This window comes from Echeneis naucrates, chromosome 6, assembly GCF_900963305.1.
Source record: "Echeneis naucrates chromosome 6, fEcheNa1.1, whole genome shotgun sequence".
In the NCBI taxonomy this organism is placed as follows: Eukaryota; Metazoa; Chordata; class Actinopteri; order Carangiformes; family Echeneidae; genus Echeneis; species Echeneis naucrates.
The window spans coordinates 13,537,726-13,565,113 of NC_042516.1; the positions used below are offsets into that span (position 1 = coordinate 13,537,726).

General features: G+C 42.8%; 2 protein-coding genes and 1 non-coding gene across 8 annotated transcripts; 2 read left to right on the forward strand and 1 right to left on the reverse strand.

Moving 5' to 3' along the window:
• Positions 1–9: 9 nt before the first annotated feature.
• tex10 (testis expressed 10) lies at positions 10–10,401 on the forward strand. 2 transcript variants are annotated; one of them, XM_029504627.1, is made up of 17 exons: positions 10–361; positions 586–797; positions 915–1,102; positions 1,319–1,645; positions 1,738–1,950; positions 2,063–2,315; positions 2,387–2,499; positions 2,675–2,922; positions 3,516–3,651; positions 4,087–4,256; positions 5,033–5,210; positions 5,990–6,212; positions 7,580–7,660; positions 7,777–7,961; positions 8,069–8,279; positions 8,406–8,548; positions 9,133–10,401. In XM_029504627.1, the coding sequence occupies exons 2-16, from the start codon at positions 615–617 to the stop codon at positions 8,526–8,528; spliced, it is 2,832 nt and encodes a 943-aa protein (XP_029360487.1). In that variant the 5' UTR covers positions 10–361; positions 586–614; the 3' UTR covers positions 8,529–8,548; positions 9,133–10,401. The 2 variants fall into 2 exon arrangements, with proteins under 2 accessions (XP_029360487.1, XP_029360486.1); XM_029504626.1 differs by having other exon boundaries at positions 8,406–10,401.
• Positions 8,870–27,339, reverse strand: invs (inversin). Of its 5 annotated transcripts, XR_003840857.1 has the most exons (20): positions 27,279–27,339; positions 25,916–26,021; positions 20,301–20,400; positions 19,369–19,535; positions 18,001–18,174; positions 17,324–17,491; positions 17,014–17,194; positions 16,531–16,640; positions 16,068–16,239; positions 15,125–15,280; positions 14,869–14,990; positions 14,457–14,564; positions 14,255–14,361; positions 13,946–14,155; positions 13,061–13,266; positions 12,349–12,919; positions 11,930–11,988; positions 11,618–11,760; positions 9,674–9,760; positions 9,533–9,582 (listed from the first exon to the last, which is right to left on the reverse strand). XR_003840857.1 is itself a non-coding variant. In XM_029504622.1 (19 exons), the coding sequence occupies exons 2-19, from the start codon at positions 25,916–25,918 to the stop codon at positions 9,467–9,469; spliced, it is 2,898 nt and encodes a 965-aa protein (XP_029360482.1). In that variant the 5' UTR covers positions 25,919–26,021; positions 27,279–27,339; the 3' UTR covers positions 8,870–9,466. The 5 variants fall into 5 exon arrangements, 4 of the variants coding, with proteins under 4 accessions (XP_029360482.1, XP_029360481.1, XP_029360483.1 ...); XM_029504622.1 differs by lacking the exon at positions 11,930–11,988 and having other exon boundaries at positions 8,870–9,582; positions 19,369–19,532; XM_029504621.1 differs by lacking the exon at positions 11,930–11,988 and having other exon boundaries at positions 8,870–9,582.
• Positions 9,962–10,034, forward strand: trnat-ugu (transfer RNA threonine (anticodon UGU)). The gene has a single exon. It is a non-coding gene; the product is annotated as a tRNA-Thr (tRNA).
• Positions 27,340–27,388: the final 49 nt, after the last annotated feature.

Genomic DNA, 27,388 nt, shown 5'->3' on the forward strand with positions numbered 1-27,388 from the left:
CATGTTTTACACCAGACTTCCCCATCTCACTTTGCAGGAGCAAAATTTGACGAGTTGTTCATATTTTCTGGAACATACGCGGAATAAAATTGTGTTTAATTGTTTTGGCCATAAAGTGATGTGCATTTTCTTTCCTTTTGTCCATCGGGTCTTAGAGGCTGATATTTCCGTCGCCGTTGTGCCCCGCACATCGGCCCAACGCGCCCTCGGCTGCACCGACATGCACGGCCACCGTTAGAGCAGCTCTTACCCCAGCACGAGATTGTCAATAGCATTTTTATTTAAATGTGTTTTGGTAATTGTGGGAAGGACGGTTGTATTTTAGCTCTAGACAAGACTCTTTTTTTTTTTTATTATCGTGGTAAGTAAAACAGTTTTCATGCAATTTGCCAAATCAGGCTTCCATAGAGATAGCTACATGCTACCTTACTAGCTTCTCTTATCTGACTATTCAGGGCAAAGAAATATGGCAAAATTCAAATGTGTTTATCTTCGCCTAACGCTACGGTCCAAACTAATGCCAGCTCAGGATGTTTTTTTTTTGTTTTTTTTAACTGGATGGCATTATCTCACCTTTATGTGTAGTAACCCGCACAGCAGTGTAGACAACAGTGATGAAGGCCAAGAAGAAGAAGAGACAGGATGACTTCCAGAAGGTGAAGTTAAAGGTGGGAAAGAAGAAGCCCAAAGCTGATAATGCCACCAACACAAACTTTCGCACAAAGGGAATCCATTTATCTGAACAGCTGAAGAGAGACACAAGTGGCCCCACCACACACAGACAGCTTGGTATCAACGTGAGCCCTTTATTTTTTCTCTCTCAGTTTCACTTCCTTGTGTTCACTGGAAGGTGTTTTTTGTTGTTAAACTCAATAATTCATGCTCTTTCTTATTCTTCCTCTGCACATAACCAGGACCTTCTGTCTCAGCTCCACCATTACAATGCCAACGTGAAACATAGTGCTTTGTTGGGGTTGAAAGAGCTGCTGTCCCTCACTCCATCTCTGTTAGAGCAGCATCTCTCTCGTTTGCTGTCGGAGGTTGCAGCTGTTTTCACAGACAAGGATGGCAACGTGCGTGTGGCAGCTACACGTGTGCTCAGGTTAGAGCAAAAGCTGAATTAGAAAAGTGCACCGGAACCTAAAGACCATTTAGCCGAAACACCTGTCAAAATGAGAATTTTTACACTGCCCAGTGGTAGTACAGTAGCTGTCTACAACGCCATGTTTTATCATAATGACAAATACAGATACACTCATTATTAAACTTAGCTTTTGTTTATTACCTCAGATAACAGTCTTTCTAAAATTGCTTTCAGATTCATTGCGCAATGTGTGCCTGCAGAGCGAGTGGCTCCGTTTTTTCCCCTCCTGAGTGCCCACCTGTCTTGTGCCATGACCCACATTGAGACAGCCATCCAGGAGGATTCAATGAAGTATCTTGATGTGTTGCTGGAACACTACCCTGCCCTGCTGGCTGCACGGCCTGCGGTGCTCCTCACTAACTTCTTAGAGTTGATCTCTCATAGACAAAACAGTGGAGGAGCCAAAAAGGCTCAGGAGGTCAAGGGGACAAACTGGGCCCTATCAGTTAGTATTGACAGGACTGTGACAAGCCAGCAGTGGCGGCTGTCTGTGCTTCTCAGGTAAGGAAGACTTGAAATAAAATCTAAAATCATGATTGAGACTGCTAACCTTGTGGCGGCCAAACTGATGCTTTGTTCCACTTGTCTTCCAGGCTTGGGCGCTTTCTGCAGGCAGTAGTTGAGGAAAGACCAGTGGAGGAAGGTGACATGTCTGTTGCAACTGAAGGAGTGTTTGGCTCCACTGGAGAGGGAAGGCTGAAACCTCTGTTTCTCAATTGGGAAGAGCTCACCTACAGTAAAGCTGGAGTTAAGGTGTATGAACATTCTGGAGCCAAACCAACTCCTCGATCCTCATACAGACTCAGGTATGTTACAACAAACCCCAGTGATCATCCAGAAATGAAAATCTTTTATAGAATATGTATGCAAAATAAGATGTAACAAATGGTAATTTTCTTACATTATCTCACCTGGTAGACCTGAAGTGGCTCCTGGGGGTGCGGTGGGTGAGAATCTAGACTCAGCAGAGGCTGTTCAGAGCTTTGCAGCGACACTAGTACCTCTTCTGTTGGAAGTTTGGGTTGAGGCCAGTGCGAGTGACTCTTCCTGGAACAGCACAGACAGTGCTCATCTACTCACTCCAGATGCCATGTCAGTAATGTTCCAGGTGTTGTCCATTCTGCAGCTACTGAGAAAACTGGCTCCACAGCAGGAACAGCAAGAGTCACTGGTGAGATGAGAACCAATCATCAAAATGTGTGTTTTATACAGTTTCTATAACTGTGCTTTTGGTTTGTGCAGGATGCATGGTTCCGTAAAGAATACCTTGGAGATTTTAAACAGCACTTCATGAAAAACTTTCCCTATGGTACTCAGGACACTCCCAAACATAAAAAAAAGGTTGATCTTAAAAGGTATGGAATAATAGTTGCAATTTGCTGATAATTATTTTTATTGCTACGTTCATGTTGTGAGAGATGATGAATTAAATGCTAACGTTTTTGTAAGATATTTCTTATGTGATTATAATTACTCTATATGAAGAACTAAATTTCCAGGGAATATCCTAATTTCACTGTGCTTTCTCAGGAGTAAACAAAGTGCAGCTGTTTCAGCTCCGGCTGTGGAGCCTCTGGCTCTTAACATCACACTTTGCCAGGTCATGGTGTCCCTCGGCCAGAGGCAGGGACTCAGCCGAGAGACAGACGGAGACTGGCTGACGCTACTGAGGACATTTGTCCGAGATACTTTGAGCACTGGAGTGAAACTGAGCTATAGGCAGCTCCACATGCTGCTGGGAACTGTGTGGAAAATGGTGCTGACACAAAGGAGCAAAAGTAAGCATGTACAGTGTACAGAAGCATGGGTTCAAAAATTTGTGGTGATCAGTGTTGTTAGTAAGACAGTGTGACCCTCAGAGCAGGCAAACATCTATTTCAGAGCTTGATGACATGATTCTGTCCAAATATTAAGACCTGTTCAGACCTGGGTTGAGCATCTATTTGAGGTTAACCAGTTGCAAGTGGTCAGCTTTAAGTACAGACCTGAAGAGACATAAGACACCTGTGATCACATCACTCAGACTGCAATCAGCCACATTCTTTTAGAGGTGTGAATGCAAATGTGTCCTGCGCTGCAGTGGGAAACGGTCCTAACCTAGCTGCAGTTTCAAAGTGCACCATAAGTATTTTGTTATAGTTTGCATATATCATTGTAGAGAATTGGATAGAATATTGATTAGCTCAACCCCTCCACGTAATGTGCTCTCTTACTTCACACACGCACAAACAAACATTGACAATTAACTTTTCAGTCCGTGTAACTTTATTTATATGTAAAGGAGGACAGTTCTGAAATGGGACTTAGTTTGGGAACCATATAAAGAAATTTTTAATGTTAAACCAATGTTTGTATGTATGTGTATGTGTAGCATTGACAGAGGACCTGTTGGCAGCAGTGTACGTCTACTATAAGCAGAAGAACCTAACTCTACAGACGCGATCGCTGCTGCTGTCTTTCTACAGCAAGCTATACCTGCAGGAGCAAGGTCATACACACTTAGCCAGGTAACCTCAGCCATTGTTTTTCAGGATGACACTTGTTTACACTTGATAGGTCTTAAACACATTTAACCGTAATCACTGCTGTATTTAAAGAATACACAAGATTTCTATGTACTACAGAATATAATGCATGAGTAAAATTATGCCATCTATCAATCAGAGTTATAGACCACATTAAATAGAGGAGTTATTAATCACTAGCCTCAGGGCTTACCCACTAAATTATGCTAACTTTCTTAATTTAAACCAAAAGGGCTCTTCTGATTGCCCTAATCATTTTAAGGTCCATAAAGATGTAACATACTTGTTTATGTGTGAATGCAAAAATGAATCTGTCAAAATTCTAATGATAATTCTTAAGATTCAAGACCTTCACTTGTACCTTTATGTCCATACTATCATTCCTTTTTGAAATTCCCTCCCCACTTCCCCCTGAAGGAGTAAGGTACTTTGTCGGTGGTTGGCGTCGCTTCCCGTGCAGTTGTCCCAGCTGGGCCACCGTAACCCTTTTCTTTCCGAACGACTTATCCTGTCTATCCAGGCAGCTGCTGCTCGAGGAAATAAGGATCTGCTCAACAGTCTACAGACACAAGCATGCAGGCTCTATGGTACAACTCATTTAAACGGAAGAACATGGGCTTGGGCAATGAAATCAAATATTCCTGTTTATATTTAGAGAGATATGTACATGTGTACTTTTGCATTATATGTCATAAGTAAGTCATGTTGCTGCCAATTTAGAAATGATAACAAACTGTCATTGATCTACAATGATCTTAGTGGTTAGTGGCACCAGCAAGGGTCCATCAGGTGTCAACTTGGAAATACCTGATCTACCAAACATAAGGGTTACATAAACAATTTGGTCTTAAACAATATGGCTTGATTACAAAAGAGAAAAATATTTGACAAGAGGTACATTTCATTTCATTTCCATAGGAGGCAATATAACTCCATGTTTTCTCAGCCAGGACAACTTCGCAAAATTGAACTGCTACTAGAGGCAGAAAGCAATAATAATAAACTGCTGGAATTCTGTCTGCAGCTACTGCTCAGAAGATGGTCAGATATTTAGGCTGGTGTGTGACAGAGGGGGTCAGAAGAAGAAAGGGGAGGGGGGGTATCAGTGTTCTCATAGAAGCAATTCACCATCACAAGACTCCTTTTGTCTGTAGGTCTTTTGACATCAGCATGTGCGTCAGAGAGAGAGAGACAGAACACCACATACACGCACATTATCAGAGCCCTGACTGTAGTGGCCCCGCTTGTCTGTCTGTTTTTTTTTTTTTTTTTTTTTAAATATCCTAATTTCTTGGTTGAGCTTTATGTTACAACCCTAAGGGGTATGAAGTAACCTGTCTCAGCTATGTGTGTCTATGTGAAGATCCACAGGAGGGAGTTGTGGTGCTGTTACCAGTTGAGTCCCAGCAGCGAATGGTGCAGCTCCTCTATTTCCTGCCCAAGATGTCCCAGCCTCTTCTGGCTAACTTGAGCTGCTGCTGCACTGCAGGACGAATCTCTGCTGGACTTGCTGCCTCTCTTATTCGTATCATACACCTTAGGTGAGCTTCGCTACCTCGTAGACCTAAGGAATGCACCTGAACTCACTTTACTGGTACGCATATAAGGAGATATTCCTGATGAATGCACTGACTTTTGCAACTACAAAGTTAAACCTATCAGGCTAATGTTGGACACACAGAGTGCACTGCTTACAACCTCCATCAGATGGCAGTGTAGCACTTTCACAAAGTATCCCTGGCATTTTGCTTTTTTCGAGTCTATTGAAAGGTGCTGGTGTGGATACCCTGTATAGTTGATATTTAAGTTGGAAGTGACAATAAAAGTAGTTTTTATACTCACCCCAGATACTGTTCCACTGATATACTGTGTGTGTAATTACCTTTATTTGTGTATCTGACCTTTTTCTTGCATCAGTGAGACAGTGTTATATATGTAAATGTGGGGAGGGAGTGCTGAGTTCATGGTGGATTGGATGTGTGTGTAATGGGTATGATACAAAGAGCTCTTTAGGAGGCTGGAATGTAGCGTCGTCATGGAGTATTGAGCGGACTGTCTCCATGTGCCTCCTGGGCTTCATAAAACAGTTTTTTTTATGCATATTTCGCACTGTTACAAATCATGAATTTGTTTCTGTGAAATTTTACACACTTATTATGTCCTCATAAAACTCTGCATCATTAATAATCCTGAGAAATGTTGAAGGAAAAAGGTTATTGAAAAAATCAAGTGCTACAAGTTCCGCAAATTCCAGGCTGTAAATTCTGAAAAATGTTTCATGCAGATTTTGCGTCACATGTTGTCTGGTTATGTTCTCCAGGTCTTCTCTTAGTGGCTGGTCAGTTGGGAGCCAGGAAGTGGCTCTGCAGGACGTGGACTACATCAGTTTCCTGTTCTCCACCCTTACAGGATTCTCGTCTGACAAGCTCGCCTCCCTCCAGGAGGCCGGCGACGAGAGCGCCCTGCCTTGCTCCCCTCTCTCCCCCCTCAGTCTTTACCCCACCCCGCTGGAACAATTCACACATCACTGGGACATTGTTGAGGTGCGTTCACTGCACTGTATTTCATACAATTAACCTAAAACTGGTATATTTGGTTTTTTACCTGTCACTGAGTAACACTTGGACACAACATTAAAAAATAAACTAAAACGGGCAAAGAGGAGGAGGAAGCAAAAAAAAATGTTTTGAAAAGTAAAAAGTGTTGATATTCTGGACACAGGCATGGTCTTTCAGTCCCCCCTGGTCTCTCTCCCTGTCTCATGTAGAGCTCAGAGGGTGGAAGCTTTATCATGGTATTCCGGCTGAGAAGGGAACCTTTATCGCGTTGCGCAGGTTGGAGATGCGTGGTTATCGGGCATAGAGGATATGCACAAATGCTAATGAGAGCCCATGGCATGATGGGAGTGTGACATTTCTGCACAAAAATTACCGTTAACGTAACTATGCCCTGGGGCAAGTGTATGTGAGCAAGTGGGGGGCTTAGAATCACTAATTCAAGTCCTCAATTAAGGCCTCAGATCTTGCCTCTCTCATCTCCCTGTCTGAGTCAATCACAGGCGAGTGGCAGGAAGGAGGAGGGAGGGTACATGTAGTGGTGGTAGTGGGGGGGGGCAGTATTAAGGGACGGACTGTGTCAACTCTGGTTCAACTAATGAGACTGTTGGATTGTTTTAATGACAGGGAGAATGCCAACAGGTGCACAGTCCTGACACACACTGGCTTGCATTCAGTTGTGCACTTTAGGAGACACACACCTCGATTTGATAAAAGCTAATGAGAAATTTGATTTGGATTTGAAGTTAATGAGGAAAAGCTGAGCCTTATTTTTCACTTTTAAAAAGTTGGTAATGTAGCAGCTCTCTAGAGCCTGAAACCAATCTTGTTTCCATTCCATTTAAAAGAAATTTGAATTGTTAATAACTCATGTCATTGGTAAAGACATCCAGAGAGTAATGTAGAGATGTTCTGTTCATTTATAACAGGAATGTAGTTTTCATGATTACAAAAACCATCAAGTTAATGCTGCTTTAGCCAGAAACTTAGCAATAATTTGTCCCCCGATTGTCTCTTCATGCTATCATTCAGTCTTGTCATTCGCTGCCTCTGGAAAAGTGCCTGGAAACAACAAACATGTTCTGGGACATTGTATCAAGAAAAAAAACAACAAACAGTATTTAACTACGATAACACACATCACAACATATAGTCCACCACACAGCACTGTAAGGGAAAATTTGACCCACCAGTTGTGATGTTGTATTGCTAAGATTAAAATGTTCTATCTAGTTTTATGTAAAAGCAGTGAAGTGTTCATAAACACAGGACATTTCTAATATTTTGAATAAACTCTTGGTAAGTGTAGAAGTACTAAATCATTTGTTACTGGAATGTGCCTGTTTCTTTCACAGGAAGTGTGCCACTGTCTGGAAACTCTAGGTTCCAAGTCTCAGTGCTTTGACATCTTGCAAAATGGCATTTGCAAATATCTGGTAAGAAACAGTTTCCAAAATGTACTTAGTGCCTATTTTTACAATTTCTTTTCTACCTTTCTTGGGAAACTGACATGAAAATTATCATGTATATGCTGTGTAAATGTGTGTCTCAGACCAAGTTAGCAGTGGTTCCTGACAGTATGGCAGCTGGCCTGCTGAGAGCAGTGTCCCGATTACTGGATCTCTCCGTCCTGCCCATTGAGCCTGTGCTGCGCTTCTTGTCCCAGTGCTGCCTCAGCCTGCTGGCTCTGCTCATCACTCTGCAGCAGGAAGCGCCTACAGAAACCAACCATAAAAGGTATTTGTTGAAAGATAGAACTGTTTGCTGATCTGTGTTTAGAAAATATCTTCTTTGGATTGGGGGGTAAATAAATAAATAGTAATAATCTTTGTCTCTCTTCCCAGGGAGGCAATTTGGGGTGCTTGCATCTTGGCACTGAGCACTGTTCCTCGTCTGCTTCGGATGGTTCTGCAATTGTTGCGTGTAGGAGATCTGAGTGAGGAGGAGCTGCCACAGCTTGGACAGGTCCTGTCCATGCTGCTGCAGCACACACCGCTCCACAACCAGCTGCTGGCCAACACTGCTCTGCTGCAGGAGATCATACAACACCTCACGGTAAACACAGAATACTACAATAAGATGCATTTTTAGGTTCTTGTAACGTATGAATTACAAGAGAAAGTTTGAAAACCTCTCATTGAAGTAGTTCACCTGATTTCTTTGTGTTTGTTGATATTTCAGAGGTACTCCCGGACTGCAACCAGGGAGCAGTGGCTGACAGATTTGCTATACTGTTACAGTCTGACTGTGTCTCATGGCTCCTCTTCTCACCGTGGAAATATGGGCCTTCAAGACATGTATTGACTAACACAGCCACCAGACAAGTACGAGGTGTTCTCAGTTCTCCCTCTCTAAAATCTTACATCACGGTTACAGAGAAACAATCACAGCATAAATACATGAGATGAAACTTTTAGACACACGTACAACATTTTTTGAGTGACATAATAAATACCTCACTTCATTTTTTAAGGATTTCAACTGTCTCAAGTGGCTCTTGTCTTGCCTCATTCTTAGTCTCTTAATTGACCTTTCACCTCTTCTTAGTGCCGTTGCTATTGTTGCAAAACATTGCCAAGTTGTTTTTGGGGTAGCTGGTGATTTTTGATTTATTAAAAAAAAAAAAAAAACTTAACCAAGGAACACAAAAGAATGAACATAAAAATAAAGTGACAGTGCAACACACTGCTTCAAATTTTATTTTAGATGTTTTTTTAAAGCAATTAAAATGCAACAGACATTGAGGTATATTTCTAAAGTTGCACAATAAGGATTATTTTTGTGCAAATGCATAAGTAAATAATAACTGCGTAGTTCGGAGATATGCCTTTCTCTGGAAAGGGAAAGCACTGATGTGTAGTAATGTGTGTTTGTGTGTGTGTGTGTGCGTGTGCGTGTGTGGCTGCAGGTGGGCTGTCTGTATGACCGGCTGTTGATAGACTGCTTCATTCTCCACAGCAGGACGAAAGGTTATCTCGGTGTGTGTGCGGGAGTGATGGAGAACCAAGGGAGGTGATGTGTGTATGTGTTCCTTCCACAATGGATGAAAGGTTATCTTTTACACACACTATTTCTGTGGACTTAACCCCACCCTGTGAGGTCATGGCTCTGATGTCATATGGCTTAATTTTGGAAAGCTTGGCACTTTGAGTGAACAATGTGTATCGTAATTCTATAGAGGTAAGGCTGCCTGCCTGCCAGCTGAAAAAACATCAAAGATCTTGAGGTGTGTGCGTGTTGCTTCAGTGTTTTCCCCGTCCTCTGGTCCCCTGTCCAGCACTGCGGGGCCTTAGGTGGTAAGAAAACTGCCTGGCTTGATCCACTGCATCTGTCAGATGTACACAGTCTAAACCGCTCACTGTAAAATAAGCACATAAATTACCTTGTAGAGATTTAAAGTGCACGGTTGTTTTTCTTTTCTTTTATCTCTTCTGTATGTACACACTTACAGTGGCTCTGGGTGCGTAGCGGCATTTCTAGGAGCAGCTGAGACTGAGAGCTCTGAAGTGAACGCCCACGTCTAGCCATAGAGTTGCCTGAAGAACAGTAATGAAAAATATTTGTTTGATATGTCTATACAGTTGTACCATGAGAACAGTTTTTGAATTCAGCCATCTTGTATCGGGTGATGAGTCACAGGACACACTTTGGACTGGCCAATCTGGTTAAATGACACACCTATCATTGTCAGAACTGTTCTCTATATTTTCCTGTTTGATGAGACACCTTGTATAACAGGCCCTATAGCTCAGTGGTTAGAGCACTGGTCTTGTAAACCAGGGGTCGCGAGTTCAAATCTCGCTGGGGCCTATAAATTTATATTTTCTTAATCTTTAGTGATCACAAACCAACATGCAAATGAATATATCACCTAAAGGATCAAAGGAAATATGTATTACAGGTTTATAACACTTGCAGGTATACTGCCACAGGTTTGTTACTGAAGAGCTTGGAATATGTCAGAAACCACTAGTATTTCCACAAACTAAAATGATTGTAAAGTAGTCCTCTCAGTGGAAATAGATACTCGAGCTTTATTATTAGAGAGTCATGCCAGTTATTTAATTGACAAATCAAATTTGCACACAATCATTCTTTGACACAGTTATGTGTTTTTAGAAACCGAGGGAGTTGAGATGTATTTGCAAAGAAATAATTAAAGGGCAGTTTAAAATGCTTTATGATGATCCTGTCTGGTATTGTGTGTCAAATCCCTGCCTACTTCTCTGGAAAAAAAAAATAGGGACAAACATGAGGAGCATGAGTCTCATAAGTGTGTGTGTGTGTGTGTGTGTCCAGCAGATCGCTCTACGTAGTCGTTTGACATTCCCCCTGACAGCCCTGAACTTTTCACAGTGCCAGGACTGTCAGCGAGAGAGAAGAGAAAGAGGGAGGTGAGGTGAGAAGGGGGAGGGGAAAACACGTCAGAAGGATGGGTTGAATCAGGTTTTTTTTTTTTTTTTTTTTTGGGGGGGGGGGGTCTATCTGTCCATCTGTGAGCAGAGATGGCGAATGTGCTTATGTTTTGGCATGCCAATGTTTCTGTCTGTCCTGCCATCATCACCTGGTGATGTGTGATGAAGGTCAGGCCTGTCTGTGGGGCAAAACCCTACTCGAGGTTCCTCACAGTTCAGCCTGGCTGATTGTGTCCTGGTGTGTGTTTTATAACATCACCCAGACATCGACACAGGTTCCTCTTCTTACAATCAGTCACTTACACTGCTCTCTACACTGGTATGACAACCTTCATGATTTCCAGGCCTAATCCCACCACATCTCAGTCCCTGCTGGCCTAAAGGTGAACAACCAGGGTGTCGGTTCAAATATGACAGTAAATATGACAAGCTTGTTTTTTCCGATTTACTGGTCTACATTTTAGTATCAACTGTTTTCAAAAAAGGCATAATAAAACATAAAACATTTAAGAAATTTCAAAAAATATCTCAGACAAACTGATTCCTCTTTGAGGTTCACAGTTGCACCAGAGCCTGAACCATAGTGCTCTGGCTTCCTTTTTACTAAGCGCTTGCATGGCAACAGAAAAGTCATTATTCTAACAGTGTACCACAATCCATATTGAGTTGGACTAATAGATTATTAACTCCAGCATTATCCTCAAATACTGTGAACGGTTTGAAATGGCATTGCTCAGTAATTATGTATATATGCACATATTACCATAATATTGGTTCCTTTCTTAGTATTGAAGACAGGGCACCATCATGGGGCTGAAGTTAAATGAGGCCATGCATCAATACATTTGTTTAAGAGAGATGGATATCCAAAGATACCATCTAATTCCTGTTTGTACAAATGGCATGAGGCTCTCTCCGTGTGATGTTTTGTGTGCAAGTGTAAATTAACTAGAGGTATGGTGTAACAAATAATCTCACCATAGATAGTTTGAAGCACAGAGCTCTTAGTTGTAGTCAGTTTAGAGAATGGCGTTCTAATATCCATCTTCTTCCTGTTTTGGGCATAGCTCGACACCACGTCTTCACAGGCCTTGAGCTCTGTTCGTGTTCGTGCGTGGAACCTGCCGACACATATTCATGCAAGTGTGCGCACACACATGCACGCTATTCAATAAAAAACATCTTAGGCGGTGTTCAAAGGTCTGAGAGCTGGCAAATCCTCACACTAGTACTCACTAAGCATAAACAAAGTAAACAGTTTATTCAAGGCAGTTAATAGGCAGCACATACAGAATATAATTGTGACGCTGAATGGAAACAGGGGCCCTCCTGTGGTGTACTGGCAGCGTCTAAGAGAAACAGAGTGTGTAAGAAGAGAAGAAAAGCAAAGAGAGGCTGCTGGTAGCTATTAGAGCGGCACAGCTGAACTTTTAGCCTCTTGTTAAACTAGTATGAAAGCTCTAGATTATAGCTCGTCTGTCCCCTGCATCCCTGTCTCACCCATCTCCCACGCTCTCCCCCCCACTGTTCAAGTGTTGATGGCATCCAGACAGAAGATGGGGCGGCGATACATAAAGATGAGAACCAGTTGGCATGCATGAGGGCAAGGGCACATGTGGGCATCACATGGCAATATCCCGCAGTCCCAGAAGCTTCAGCTACTGAGCACCCCTCCTGGTATGAACATAAATGCAAACACGTAAACTCACCTTCGCCAGGCTTGCTGGATGATTTGTGCAGCTTTGATCTTCCTCCTGTGCTGCTCATCCTCTTGTCCTCTGCAAGTGTGTGTGGAAGTCAGTGTATGTGTGCCAGTTTTTCTGTAGGGGTTTTTGTGGTCTAGAGATGAACTAGTTCTTAATGAGGGAGTATGAGTTTGGTCTTTGGTGGCAGCCCTCTCTGAAGTCTGTTCCTTGTGGTTTCTGTGTTTTTGTGGAGAGGTGTGGGAATAGGTAAAGCCAGGGGCAGTCTGTGCATTCATGTGAGAGTCTCTCTTTTTTAAAGGGACATATTCTCTGGAACTGGCCTCAGTGTGGTCCGTAGGGGAGACACTTGTAGAGGAAGTGCTTGTGATTGAGGAAGGCCGTTCCCTCACTTTGGCTGTTGTAGGGGGTCTAGGTTTGATGCTGGCTGGATGGCTGCAGCTGGCAGGAGAGAGAAGCTCCTTCAGCCTGGTGGTCTGTGGAGTGGTGGGCATTGTGTCACTCGTAACATGAGTGTGTTGTCTTGAAGCCACCTGTGGTTCAGATGCTTTACTTCTGGAGGATCTGCTTTTGTGGGCTGGTGGGTAGATTTAACTGGCATTTTAATAAATACATTAAAATGTTCAGACAGCTTATATCATTTCAAATTTGAAACAGTATAACATGTAAAGACACTATTATTCACATTTAAAACTGCAAAATGCCTTTGTATTTATACCTTTGTGTCTCTCCTCTTTGCCCTTTTTCCATTCAACTTTCGGTGAATTCTTTTTTTCCACCACATTGTCATTCAGGGATAAGTCCTCCGTCATGTTGACAAGGTTATGCTTTTCCTTCTCTGCTCTCATCCGAGAGACCTTTGTTTTCTCTGAAGTGGAAACGAGTTGCACTGCTTCTCTTCTTCGCTGTTCTTCTTCTCGTTTCCTAAACACAAAGAGGGGTCTGGCCTACTCATAGTTGTGTACCACGACAGCTGTGGTCCAGGTGAAAAATATTTTCTAGTTTGTCGGCTTTTGTAGCACTGATGGGTATATTCAGGTTGATGCACAACATAATCATGGTAACATTTGGAGCAATAAAAAGTTTGGGCATATGGCCACATCTTCATGTTCTATTGGGGAGAAAAGAAGGATTAGAAGGCAACATGTGGTAGAATATTTTTAGTACTTGTGAGAAAAACATCTTATTTCCATCTCAATAAATCCACCTACTTAAAATACCAAAAGTCAATGTGCCCTCTCGAAACAAATTTCCTTCTCAAGAGCATCATGTAAGACAATAAAGAAAAGAGTAGTGAGCAAATGACAGAAGGTGAGATAGCTTAAAGGGGAAGACAGGGAGAAGACATATGTGTGTGCTGGGATGACAGAAAGAAAGACAGATATGGAGCGAGTGTGACTTCCTGCAGAGGTGGGAGAGGAAAGTGACAGACAAATCATGGAGACAGAAACAAACAAACCAGATGTATATGAAGGTGAAAACCTGACAGCGCCTCACATTTGATACAAGCATCTTTAAAGCACAGAACAACAACAAAGCTTTCAGTATGTGCATAGGTTCATATTAATACGTTTATGAGTGTGTCTGTACTCTTGTTACTCACTTGGCTGCATCCTTACGCAGCTGCTCGTGCCTCATGAGGAGCTGCTTTCTCTCCCTGAAGGCCTTGCGGACAGTGTAGCCCTTGTAGACAGCCTGGATGGAGGCAGCAGCGATGTCCTGGATGGCTGCTATGGACAGAGCACCATGCTCCAGCATGAACTGAGTCACCTCACTGTGCCCGCCCAGCAGAGCGTAGTCCAGGGGGGTGTACCTGCTCAACGCAAACACCAGGGTCATCTGTGGAGCCATTCTCCCACTCCCATTTTGGGAGATTGTTTTCCACCATCGTTGTGAATGGCTAGGTCCTCACCTCTCCTCAGTGTGCTCCATGTGATTAGGAAAGGCATTGTAGCCCAGCAGCAATTTGACAGCATCCAGGTAGCCATTATTACATGACCAGTGGAGAGCAGTCCGCCCCTGTGTACCCAAATGGAAGCATCCATGACATCGCAGCTGTGTCCAAACCCTCCAAAAACATTAATTTTTTTTTTGACATATGAGGAATTCCTTACCTCCTTGTCCTGTATGTTTGGATCAGCATTATTCTCCATGAGAACAGCCATGCAGGTAATATAGCCCCCATAAGCAGCACACTGCAGAGGAGTCCGCCCTGCCTGGTCCTGGTGGGCAAGAATGAAATGTATCCAACATTAAAACGCAGAACTATTTCAAGTGTTTGATCCTAATTTTACACTCAAAACAAATTCATCCTTATAGCGTCACGATAGCCAAAGATAACTAGCTCTTGGTCTATAATATACACAACAGACCATTATTCAGAAGATCTTCACACATCAAATGAGGATTGTGGATTCAAAGCTACAGTTACAGAGTTCGGACAATCATAGGGTGTGATACTGATAAAATTACTTAGGAGAGTTTCTGTTGTTCTGCAGGTGTATAATTGAGTATGCACCTTCATACCTGCACATTAGGACTAATCCCATTTTCCATTAATATCTGGCAGACCTCGGCGTTTCCCCCCAGGGCAGCCCAGTGCAGAGCCGTGTGACCATCCACATCTACCAGGTCCACATGTGCAGAACCTTCATTCAGAACAATTAGATTTTATTTCAAGAATTACTTTTATCATGGACAACAAAACTGCAATGCCTCCGTGAGTACTCAGACCACAGAGAACACAGAGGGACACTTACGCATATGTACCAATTACACCCACCTTTGATGAGTGTGAGTATAACATCTCTGTGTCCCATCTCGCAAGCACGAAACAATGGTGTGTGTTTCATCACATCCAGAGAGTCAACCATCGCTCTCTTCTCCAGCAGCAGCTTCACTGTGCTCACATGGCCTGACAGGGAGGCCGCATGGAGCGCTATGTGAACAAACACAGGGAGACACACACTTACAGGAAGAGGACAAGGTCCTGAATCTAACTGCCATAACCCTCCTCAGGATAACTGTTCCTTCCTCATCTGCCTCCTCCTCAGTTCATTCAGACTGCAGATTCTCTCCGGCTGTGGCTAAAGCCTGGTCAATGGAGGGTTAAACAGACGGAGAAATTTAATGAGGAGCAATACACTTAAGCCTCCTCAGGACAACTAACCCACCCCCCCTTCAGTCTGCATAAAGTGCAGACGGGAGTCAAGTGCATGGAAGTGATCTGGGCACCAGTCAGCTCCACTGCCCTTCACACTGTCTCATTAGCATGACACAGCCATTGCATGTTATGCATGCATAAACAATGACCGCTTGGCTGAACAGAGGGGCTATCGCCATGGAGATTATATGTCCAAACAGCCGCGGGGTGGTCAGAGCAGGGCTGCATGAGGGTGTGTTTGTCAGAGGACGGTCCGGGCAGTGGTGGGAGTCTATTCAGCAAGCTCACACTAATTTTACTAACAGTATCACTTCCCTCGGTGATGCAGTCTCTCTTACACCTTGGGGGAGAATCCCCTGTGACATCATCATCAGCATCACCCTTGCTTAAAGTAAGTGGGAAGGCGATGCACAGAACATACAAATAGAGCAAGTATTTAGGAGTATCTGTCCAGGTACACAGTAACATTATCGTGATGGTTTATATCATTCTCACCCAGGAAAAGAGGCGAGGTCCAGCCAGTTTAGTGTAGCCTCAGTTTCTCCTCTTCTCGGGTACTCACCAGTGCCTCCATACTTGTCAGCCATGTTGATGTCAATGTGCGGTGCGAGGGTCAGCATGGTCCGGATGACATCATCACTGCCCTTCCCAGCAGCCCACATAAAGGCTGTCCGCCCCTCCAAATCAGGTTCATCCTTTACGGAAGGGTGGGACAGAAGCACACCGACTGTCTCCTGGTCATGCATAGACAGATGATTACATTCAGGTCAGTTTGGCATTATGAGGAGACACTCACTTCAAGGTCTGTAATGGTCCTTGATATGAAAACAATATGTGTTAGTCCACACCAATAAGTATAAGTCGATGGAAAAAACCTGTATACAAATTCCAAGATCGAAAATAAACTTGCTTTTTTAAATTTCCTATAATCTATAATTTCACATTTAACCTTAACATATTTTGCCTTCCCTGCCCTTTACCAGGGTTGCCAGAGAACATAGACAATGAGACAGTGTGCGACTCACAGCGTTGTTGCTCTGGGCTCCATAGTGCAGAGGTGTTGCTCCTTGGCTATCTGAGGGAATTGTGCCTGATGTGTTTCTCTCAAGCAGCAGGTGGACGATTTTGGCATGGCCTAAAAAACATGTTTACTTTGGATGGGTGACAGATAATGACAGGGGCATAACTAAATAAGATGTTGGGATAATTTAAAAAATTTGATATCTCAGATGGTCAGAACAGGAGAAACACCACATTAAGTCAACATAAATCAATATACAGTCAAACCCACACAGGCACAGAGAGAATATGCAGTCTCTGCACAGAAAAGCCCAAGTCCCAGGAACCGAACCCACAACCTTCTTGTTGTGGGGCAACAGTGCTACCAGTTCTTCCGACTGAAATTTTATTTTAGGAGGATCAGGGACACAATTTTCATGAAGCATGAAATCTTTCATTTCAGAGCAGAGCTGTCATTCAGGTCATGCTCAGGATTTGTGTTCACCCACCGAGCAGAGCAGCCCAGTGTAGTGGTGTTCTGAAGAGATTATCATACGCTGTCACATTACAGCCCTCGTACGATGTCAGCACCTCCACCACTGCCTCGTTACCGTCAGCAACAGCAAAGTGCAGAGGCGTCCGACCCTCATAGTCCTGCCAGTTCAGCAGAGACTCAGTAGGAGCTGCCTCCTTCACATTTGAAAACACACACACATACAGATGGACAGTCGTGAAGGACGACATTGATACTGACAGGTGAGGATGAGAGATGATGACAAATTCAGTAGTGTGCATGTTTGTGGTCACAACAGTTTGTACCAGTATGCAGCGGACAGTTTGTGTGGCACTGGGCTCCTGGCTGTGTGCAGCCCAGTGCAGGGGGATCTTGCCCTCACTGTCTGGGATGCCGATGTTGGAATCATGCTTGATCAGGAGGCGGACGTGTTCTGGTCGGTTATAAAATGCTGACCAGTGTAGTGCAGTTTGCTATGAAAAAAAAAGAAAAGAAATAAAAAGGACATACAGAGCTAATGAATGGAGTTCGAACAGAGGGACTGTTTTAACACAAGGTTTTGATTTACATCTGTTGCGGCCCTAGAGCAAAATGTTACTCCACTAAAACATGGCCAGGAAATATTTGGGCAACATGCAGCACAAAGCTCACACTGAGCTATTCTGAGATTTGCTTCGGAAACCACTGTCATCTGACATGATGATGCATATTGGATTGGATTATAAAACTAACTACTGATGTCAGATACACATCAGCTCCACCAGGACAGAGGAGACTGTGTGTTTGCATGTCTTTGGTTTTATCAGAAGAACAGAGGACAAAGTGCGTCTGTGCACATTTATGTCTGTGACCTCAAGTTTCTGTTATTTTCAGTCAGTCAGTTATTTCTAGGCATGTTATTGGTCTGAAGCCCTTACTGACTGGTTTCTGACTTCTAACAAGCTCATTGCCCACAAAAAGCATTGTTTTTAAAGAGCACCACCTTATTTTTGTCTTGTGTGTCAACTTCTCCCGGTCCAATATGTTTTAGGAGCAGGGCAAGGGCTTTTGGGGAGGGATGTCGGGTGGCCAGGTGGAGGGGGGTCATCTCCTCCAAATCTTTTTGCAGCCAGTTAGCACGCCTGGACAACAGCAGCTTCAGGAAGCGCACATTCCCCTGCAACACATACACACACTTGAAAAACTGTGCTAAAAAGTAGCTCAAAAATCACCAATTCTCCTCGCTATTAGTCATGAACCAGCAGCAGTGACACACACACACACTCCCCAGGCTTTTAGCAGTGTCTGGTTCAATCCACAGGTCATCCATCTTCGTTCCCGCCTCCTACCTCTCTGATCAGCGTGTGAGATGAGCTGTTAAACAGTAAACAGCAGCTCTGTGGCCTGACGGAGCAGCCGCTCTTCACCTATCGTCTCTTTAACACGACATCATCACCGTCATCATCATCATCATCATCGTCCTTGTTTTGGCTGCTCGCCATGCATCCATGGCCATGTACAAGTGTGAGCAAGTTTTTTATATTTGCCATCCTGTGTCTACTACGCCACAATCTGACAGATCTATATTGTGTGTGAGCATGCATCTACACTGCTTGTGTGTGCATGTGTGCGGGTGTGTGTGTGTTCCAGTTGTCCCTATTCTCAGTCCAATTAAATCGGTAATCCCTGGCCTCGCTTGCTGTCTCAGCCACTTATTGATCAGATGTCAAAGAGACAGGGCTTCCTATCACTAGCGTCCCATAACACACACACACACACACGCTGTATCTATTACATGGACCTCAATGCCTCCCCTTTTTCTTCAATGATATTATGATGCTGTATCAGTGCACTGCCATAAAAGACGGCACCTATAAATAACTGAGTTGTAAAGAGATGTCATTAGTGCCACATCCCACTGTTCTCCTGCTATGGCCCTCGAGAGATAAACAGACCAGCCAGTCTAGAGATGTCCTCATTAATATTATCTCTCCTGATTGGGCTTAAATCTAGACTCCAGCGAAAGGCACAGTAAGCCATGTCTCTTCTTAAGATTCATTGGTCAAATGTTGAGAAACACTTTCTGTAAGTGTTATGATAACTGTTTATTTATAAGTGAGAGTGTGTGTGTGCAAGTGAAAAGCAAATCTACAGAGTTTGTGTGGCAGGATTTTAAATAAATTGATGTTCCCCACCACATGCAAAACGACCATAATTACAACCACTAGGGGGCAATGGCTTCCCACTGGAGTTTATGGCATGTCAAAATGTCTCTTTTCCATTAGACCTAAATCACACCTAATGTACATATTTATTCCTTTACATTTTCACTTGCAGAAAACGTTTTAAGTGCTTTTATGGGTTTCCATACTTTTTGTGTGGCGAGGTGCAAAGCAGTGCGCTGACTGTGGTCTGTCTTGTTGACTGAGGCTCCGGCTTTCAACAGAATCTCTGCACAATCCAGACGGTCAGCTAGCACACAGTACATCAGAGGAGTCCGGCCAAACTGGTCCTCACGGTCCCGCAACGAGGGCTCTGCTACACACACACAAACACACACAAATAAACAGCACGGTTGAAGGTTTGAGTCAGAGTGGAAATGTTGATCCGAAGGAGGTGTTGGTTCAGTGTGTTGAATTGTTGTAACTTATGAACGTAAAGCAAATTATGGGGCTTTTGATAGAATATTTTATGAGCTGTTTTAAAATGGACCTGGTTGAGGTTCAAAGTCTTTGGAAACACCCGTTTATAAGGTCACCCCCATTTCTACTTTCCCAAAAAAAAAAATCTGTTAGTTTGGACAAGATACAGGTAAGGAACCATGACACTAATAACATGGAGGACGGTGTTGCCATTCATGTTTTTTTTGGCCACATTTCTACCATATAAAACAATGATTTTTTTGAGATTTCTGATATTAAATAGGCCAGGGAATGTCAGCAGTTCTGCAGAGTAATAGAGCGATGGATCCATTTGCAATTTCCATGTGCATAAACTGCTGCTCAGCTGTAGTTTCTTTGTGCGAAATCTACAACTCCAGCTGCTGCAATTATCCCTCCACTCTGAATTTGATGCAGATGGACCAAATACACCAAAGGTTTCCATACAGAAATCAATAAAGCAGCCCTGGACTACTTATTAATATAGAAATTGAACCAATGTGCCTTTGGAGTATCTTGATGGACTAATGGTTAAGATACATATGATAAAAATCACAATGTCCTGCCCTTATTTCCTGATGCCGATGAGAGTGAGTGACCCTTTAAAAAGTTTTTAAAGGCTGATAGCTTGTGTGTTTCTCACCTGTGATGAGTTTGAGGAGGGTGCTCCTATCTCCATTGACAGCTGCAGCATGAACCTGCGAGCCCAGAGTGGACGGTGCTGGGCTACATGTCGCTGATGCCTACAACACAAACAGATGGAAGGTCACAACTCAACTCATTCATTTAGCCATGAGCACACTCCCCAAACGGTCAAACTTCCATATAAGCAGTCCATATAAGCAATATAGTATGCTATAGACTACATCAGATAAAATTAAGTATAACTGGAAATTCTACATCCATCCCTCACAAAAAATGAAAATCTAAACTAAAAGAAATGTGTCCTGTATGACTCCCTGTATTTCAGTGGGTCTGTCTAAAGGGGAGGGGTTCTCCATCACCTTAAGGTCTTATATCAGCCAACTACACAAAACATATTTTCTGATAACGTAACAAACAAGCTAATAATTCCTGACAGTACGCGGTGTGTGTGTGTGTGTGTATGTGCGCACGTTCGTGTGTGTGCTCCTGCTGAGGGGGTTAAATCTCTTCCTGGCCCCACTTAACCAGAGCCCAGTGAAAGCTGGGTAATCTGCAGACAGGAAGCAGCTGGGGAGGGGGAGACCCTGTGTGAGCATGTAAGAGGGGGGTCTCTCTTCATGTCTTATTCATGTCTCATTAATACTGCAGCATGTCTTACTGTGTGTGTGTGTGTGTATATGCATGCATGTGTGTGGGTTTAGAGATGTGGGACAAACCCTGCGGGGCACAACACAGAAATCAATTATTGCCCCTAAACACATAAACGCTGGAGGCGCAAAGTAGCACCACAATTGGAGATTTTTCTATGACATTTTCATTAACAGTCACACAAATACAGCTGATTCTTTTGCTATGAGACTAACCATGTAAGGTGATTTTATATTATACGACAGAAAATGATGGACTAAGTACCGGCATGTTGATCAGTTCAGTTTCGCTGTTGAGAACCTGAAACAACAATCTAAAGAGTGGAGAAAATACTCTGGTGTCCTCCATCTTTCCCTCATCCCCTTCCCACTCCCCACCACCACCTCATAAAAAGTGCTCCTGTAGACACTGCGTGCAGCATGGCAATTACCCATCATACTCACTGCTTTCTCACGCTCTGCCAAGTAGTGGCGGACACTTAATACAAGTTAGTAACTACATTTACTGCTCTGTAGGTATACATGTGCAGGGTGGGAGTAAAAGATGGTAGGGGCAGCACTTAGAGGTGTGTGCAAGCGTGTCTGTGTGTGCGTGTTTGGCACATGTGCCAAGTCATGGGAAGTGATTTTCCGTGAGAGAGTGTTTTTACAGGGGCTTTACCAAAACCAACCACAAACATCTCTAAACATCTCTAATTTACAATGATTACTGAGTCAGTAATGCGCATACATGCGCACGCATGCAGTCTACAAATACTAATCCCTAACATGTGCAGATATCACAGTGATGCCACAGTTACACTTCACAAAGAGTAATATCCTGTTGCTGACAATAAAATCCTTTTACTCTGAGAACTAAATACTTCTAAACCAAACTATTTTTCAATCATAACCACAGCTTATTCCAAAGTTTTCCTTTACGTTTGTTGACATATTTCAATCTTTTTTCTTTTTTGAGTCAATATGCAAGCCACCAGTGGTCATGAACAAAACTATAAATTGATTTATGAATAATCTTAGTTGCAGACAAAAAAGTTGTAATTTTCGCAAACACTGGCAGGGAGGGACACAAGTCAATAGTTGACCCTGTGTGAGGGACATTCATGTTGCTGAGAGCAGGCAATTAGAGTTTCATGAGGACATGAGTGTTCTGGAAACACCTACAGTGCATCCAAATTTGGCTAAAAAGGCTTTTCCGATGCTCTGTCTGAAATCAAACAAAGGAGGATGTAAAAACAACACCAGGTCCTGTTGAGAAGTGTGGAGTGGTCTCATTTAGCCATTCATACGTGTTCCTCAGGGAGCACTCTGCTTGTTAATATGAAGACAATAACTCAGAGAAAAGCATTGATCAGGGCCTGAGGTCCAGACCCAGTGATTGTACATCTGTATAAGTATTGATTCATGTTGATGCTGACATTATTTAGTCTTTATTCATATTCTGCCTCATATAACCACAGAGAGTTTGACAAAGAACCTTGACACTCCCACGAAACCTTTCAGCATCACTACAGGAGTGCTGCGCATGCACACACTGCTGCCTACTGACACAGACACACACACACAACAGATGCATTCTGTAACCTACACTTGAGTTGATGCTATTGAGAGAGAGAGGCAAAGAAACCAGGATGTCTAAATGTGTGTGTGTGTGTGTGTGTGTGTGTGATGTATGCTTGCGAGCGGTGTGTTTGTCCATATGTTTCTCTAGGTGTCTGAAGCTGTCTGTTTTTGATTGAGGACATAGCTGGGGCATGCTGGGTAGGCAGTGGGGAACAGAGACTGAGCCTGTGGCCTTTATTTCAATTCTGGACAAGTGCACACACACAGAGACACACACTTTTTATACCATTTATACAGATATAGCAGAGTGTGTTTACGTCCATGTGGCATTATTAAAGACACCACCTACATATCTGTGTGTGAGTGTGTATCTTTGTGTTTCATATAGGAGATAAGGGCTGCAGGGATCTGTCCTTAGGTTTTGACTGACAGGTAAAGAGGTGGGAGGAGGGATAATATCAGCCCACAGGGATGCCCAATCTGTAAAGCCCTATTTCTGGGGGACTTCCTGTTTCCCCAAGGACCAATGAGCTGGCTCCTTCAGCTGGGGGCTGAGTCCTGGGGCACAGCTGGGCCAATCAGCAGGGGGGGAGAAGGCTGAGTGACACATAGATCTGCTAATTTACATCATTACCACAATGCATTCTGACAAATGAGCCCCCAGGGTGTGAGCCAATCACCTGGGAGAGTAATGCAATTAGGCGGGACCACAGCTGTCAATCTCATAGCCATGGGGGTCAGGTAGTGCTGCCTGTGGCTAAAATCACCCTGCCTGCTGCCTGTCGTTCATGCACTCCATCACATCATGTACATATGCATACACATATTTGGACATAAAGAGAGGGAGCACACAAATCACTGATGCTGACATGGCCTGTATGATGTATCTCTGTGTGTGCGTGTGTCTGCAGGATAGGAGCCATGTAGGACCTGGTATCTGCAGGTGGTGGTCTACTCTGGGGAGAAAGAGATTGACTTGTGTCCTTTTTGGACTTGAACTTGATTTTAGGGGTAGGTATGTCCACATACATCTGCATGTGTGTCAGTGTTTGTTACATTTGCTGATGCTTTCTCAGCCACTTGGGCACAGCATTGTGTATGTTTTGAATCTGATCTCTACGCATAGACTATGACAACGAAAGAGGGAACGGAGTGTTACCATAAGGGAGTTAGAACTGATGCAGAGCAGCCCTGCGTATGACTTGCATGTACAGGAGCGCTGCTGGTAATGAGGCCTATCTTAGTCTCATTAGGTGCAGTGATATCATACTGGAGCACTCCACTGAATCGATAGGGTTCTTCACAGCATGTTGTTAATGTTTGTGGTGTGTGTGTGTGTGTGGTTGTGGGTTGGTCGATGCTGCTCTGACTGGCAGACTGTCAGGCGGTGCTGGATATTAATCAGAGGCACTAATAACACCCTGGATCGCTCCAAAAACACTTCCACTTACCCCCGTCATAGCTTCAGTACCAAAAGGGAGGAAAGGGGGAAGAGTTGATAACAAAACACTCCCTGAAACAACTACACGCTCAGCATATACAGTTCTCGTAAAGTACGTGTGTATGTGTGTGTGTTTCGACTGTTGCTGGGGACACTCTGAGAATTAGGGACTGTGTGTTTTGTGTCATCCCATTATATCGCTAATGAGCCGCCCTCAGGAGGGAGGGGGAGAGAGACAGGGAGGCGGACAGAAAAAGACAAACGAAGAAAAAGAGTGAGGAGAAAAGAGGGAGAGAACGATGAGGGTGAGGGGCGACAGGGAGACCAGCTTGGGGACTTTTGCCTCTTCTCACCTCCGTTCCCCCTTTCCCCCACACTTCTAGTCTAATTGGACTAAAACTGTGATCTAATTAAATGTCCAATTAAAGTGCAGAGAGCAGTGTGCCCATCGGCGAATCAGAGTACAGAGACATAATCGGCTGGAAAAACAAACAAAAAAATCAATTGGAGCAATGCGATATGGAAACAGATGGAGAACACAGAAAAGTGAGGAGAGGATAAAATGGGGTGAGCATGGTCGGATGATATTTTATGAGATCAGAATAGTGTGGGTGTATACTGTGTAGTGTGATATGGCACTGTAGTCTTCAGACTACAGTTGTTTCAGAAAATAGTATATTGTACAATGTACCCATTTTCAAGTCACAGGGCTTGGATTTCTCTGTGGGACTGCGAGAATTGTGCATATTTTTATTGTACCCGTCAAATAAAGTATCCATAAAGCAGGACTTTCCTGCAGCGAATTACTGTGAGTTTATACTAATCAGTGTTAATGCTAGAATGACTGGCTGGAGCACTGTTTGAAACTGGACCCTCTTTTGTAGAGGACTCTCTTCTCCCAGCTCCAGTTCTTAATGCAAATACAAAAAATAATAATAATTAAAAAAAAAAAATCCGCCACTATTTCCTTGTTATGGAATTGCTTACAAAGAACCGGTGTTGTTGAGTGCAATTTTAAATCAAATACTTCACTTAACTTAGCTAACTGCTTTTCACTTATTTGATAATTTGGGAAAAGGTTTTTCCACAAGCAGCAGTTCAGACAGGATTACTCTGGCACTGTCTAAAAAGTTTTAGATTAAATTCTGAAACCTTTAGTTGGGATCATTTTAAATTGGCTTCTTTTACTTTGACTTAAGTAGATTTTGACACAATACAAATTTTCTACTTTAATCCTACCTTCATGTAATTTGTAGTTTTCAGAAGTAATCTCTTCTGGTCATTTTAGAGCCTGTACTGTAGTTTCTGTTGATGTTGAACTGTATTATTGCATTATATTGACAGATATTTGTGTTATTTTGTCTCCTCTAAGTTTGGGCTTTATAGTTGTATTTGCCATCATCTATGGTTCCTAAAATCTTTTTCACTTTTCATTTTCATAAATATGAATTTAACCACAAATATTTCTAGTTTTAATTTATTTGACCTTATACTTAAAGGCAATAACGCATCAGGGGTTTTTCTATGTCAGCAGCGTCAGTGATATAAATGAATATTGGATGAACATTTTCTGTTTGTCACAATGTTTACTTTGTCCTCATTTCCTAGCATTTTAGGTTCTATGTTGTGTTGCCCTTCCTTTCAATCACTCATAGTCAGACAGAGAGAGAGCGAAATCTTCCTCTGACTCCATCTGTGAGTTGCACACACACTGTGCACCCCCTATGGACAGCTTTAGCCCATAAAATATTAATGTTGGGATTCAATTCAACATCCCACCTTAATCTCCTTAACAATTAGGCTTGGTGTTGACTCTTGAGAGAGTATTACAAACCAGTACTACAGGGGAGACACCAAAGTAACTGACAAATACATCCGGTAACATCAGAAAATTAAACTCCTCTGGGATTTATAGCCCTAAATGAAATATGGGTTGCTGCTCTCCCTGTGTTGGATTCTTACCATAGCTGTGTTTAAGGGGACACTTCAGCAGATGTTTCCCAGTTCAATGCATCCTTGGTGGGTACGGATGCAAGTCCAGGTCTCCTGCACGCCCTGATCCTGGCTCCTGCCGAGGAAGAGAAAGAGGATCACTCACATACTGAGGTCAGCCCACCTGTTCACACAAATACCTGCCAGCATAATACTGCTCCTGTAGTGGTTACAAACAAAGGGAGGATGCCTCATCATGGTGGACTGTATTTTATCAGTCCATCTACTGTAATCTGATTAAAAATAAAACAAATATTTTTTAAATAATGGTCTTTGTTTTGTGCTATTGAGTTTGTGGTAGATTAAACAGCATCTAAGGAATGGTGGATGGCAATTTACTCAAGTTTCTACTTAAGAACAACTTTTAAGTAATTTTAATTCACATTCCTATTTGCATTTATGTAACTTTTGACTTTATTTAAAGCTATTTACTTAATTGCAGCTTGAAATAAAATTAAATTTTACACTGCACTAGATTTATCTGACAACCATAGTGACAAATACTTTACAAATACAAATATTTTATGAAAACTATATACCTCATGTAATGGAGGATGACAAAATTACATATTAACGGCCTGACAAAACCAAAGTGGTGCTTTCAGCGATGCCTGGACATAGTTAAGGTGGAGTTGTTGAAAACTTTGCTGGCATTTACATCTGCTCGTTGGTAAGTAAAATTCAATGACAGCAACAATAGCAACAACAACAAGGACAACAAACAAACACACCCAAACTAGTCCTGCTGCAAATGAACAGGGGTTCTCTTGAAAAATTAGTTCCCCCAAATCATTTTTTTACGTTATATTTGTAGTACAAGACTTTTACACAACTTTGAACATCTTTGGGGATACATAATATAACAAAGTAAGAGGGGCATTGTAATTACTTATTTTGCCGGTAATACATTTAAACATTTATCCAAGTAGGAATATGAATGCAGGGCGTTTGTATGAGAGTATTCAAAAGTTGGAGCTTGCTATTTTCCCTTGATCTGAGTGCTTATTCCATCCACTGCAACTAAATCCATGGTTTTTCTCTTTTTAAGGAAAAACTGGGATTTGAAATGTTGTTCACCAGAGTACAAGTAAGGTTTCTAACTCAGGTTTTGTGCCTCAAAAGGCAGTGTGTTGCAAAACGCATTGCTAGACGGTGAAAACAGCAGTATTACAAAAAGTTAAAATGATGCAACTGCCCCTGTTCAGAAGAAATCGGATATCCATCAGCGTAGTAAACTACTGAGTGTGACATCAATACACGAAATGTAACCTTGATGCTATTGTATTTTAACCAAATGCTTCTTCTGCTCTTCTTTCTCCGTTGTTATATTTACCGTTGGATTTTCTCTCCTCCCAGATGAAAATCTCAAGAAAGTTTTTCTTCCTAGGCGTCCCGTTGTACGTCTCCAGTGTCTGTATCTCTAAATACTACAATTCCCACCAT

Excerpts from the sequence above, each read along its gene's own strand:
- tex10 (XM_029504626.1), top strand. The coding sequence starts at position 615 with ATGAAGGCCAAGAAGAAGAAGAGACAGGATGACTTCCAGAAGGTGAAG. Across the intron at positions 2,500-2,674 it reads AAAAAGGTTGATCTTAAAAG|GAGTAAACAAAGTGCAGCTG; the intron begins GTATGGAATAAT and ends GTGCTTTCTCAG. Across the intron at positions 5,211-5,989 it reads ATTCGTATCATACACCTTAG|GTCTTCTCTTAGTGGCTGGT; the intron begins GTGAGCTTCGCT and ends TATGTTCTCCAG.
- invs (XM_029504621.1), bottom strand. Across the intron at positions 19,536-20,300 it reads CCTCCTCAAACTCATCACAG|CAGAGCCCTCGTTGCGGGAC; the intron begins GTGAGAAACACA and ends GTGTGTGTGTAG. Across the intron at positions 12,920-13,060 it reads CAAAGAGGAGAGACACAAAG|CCCACAAAAGCAGATCCTCC; the intron begins GTATAAATACAA and ends TCTACCCACCAG.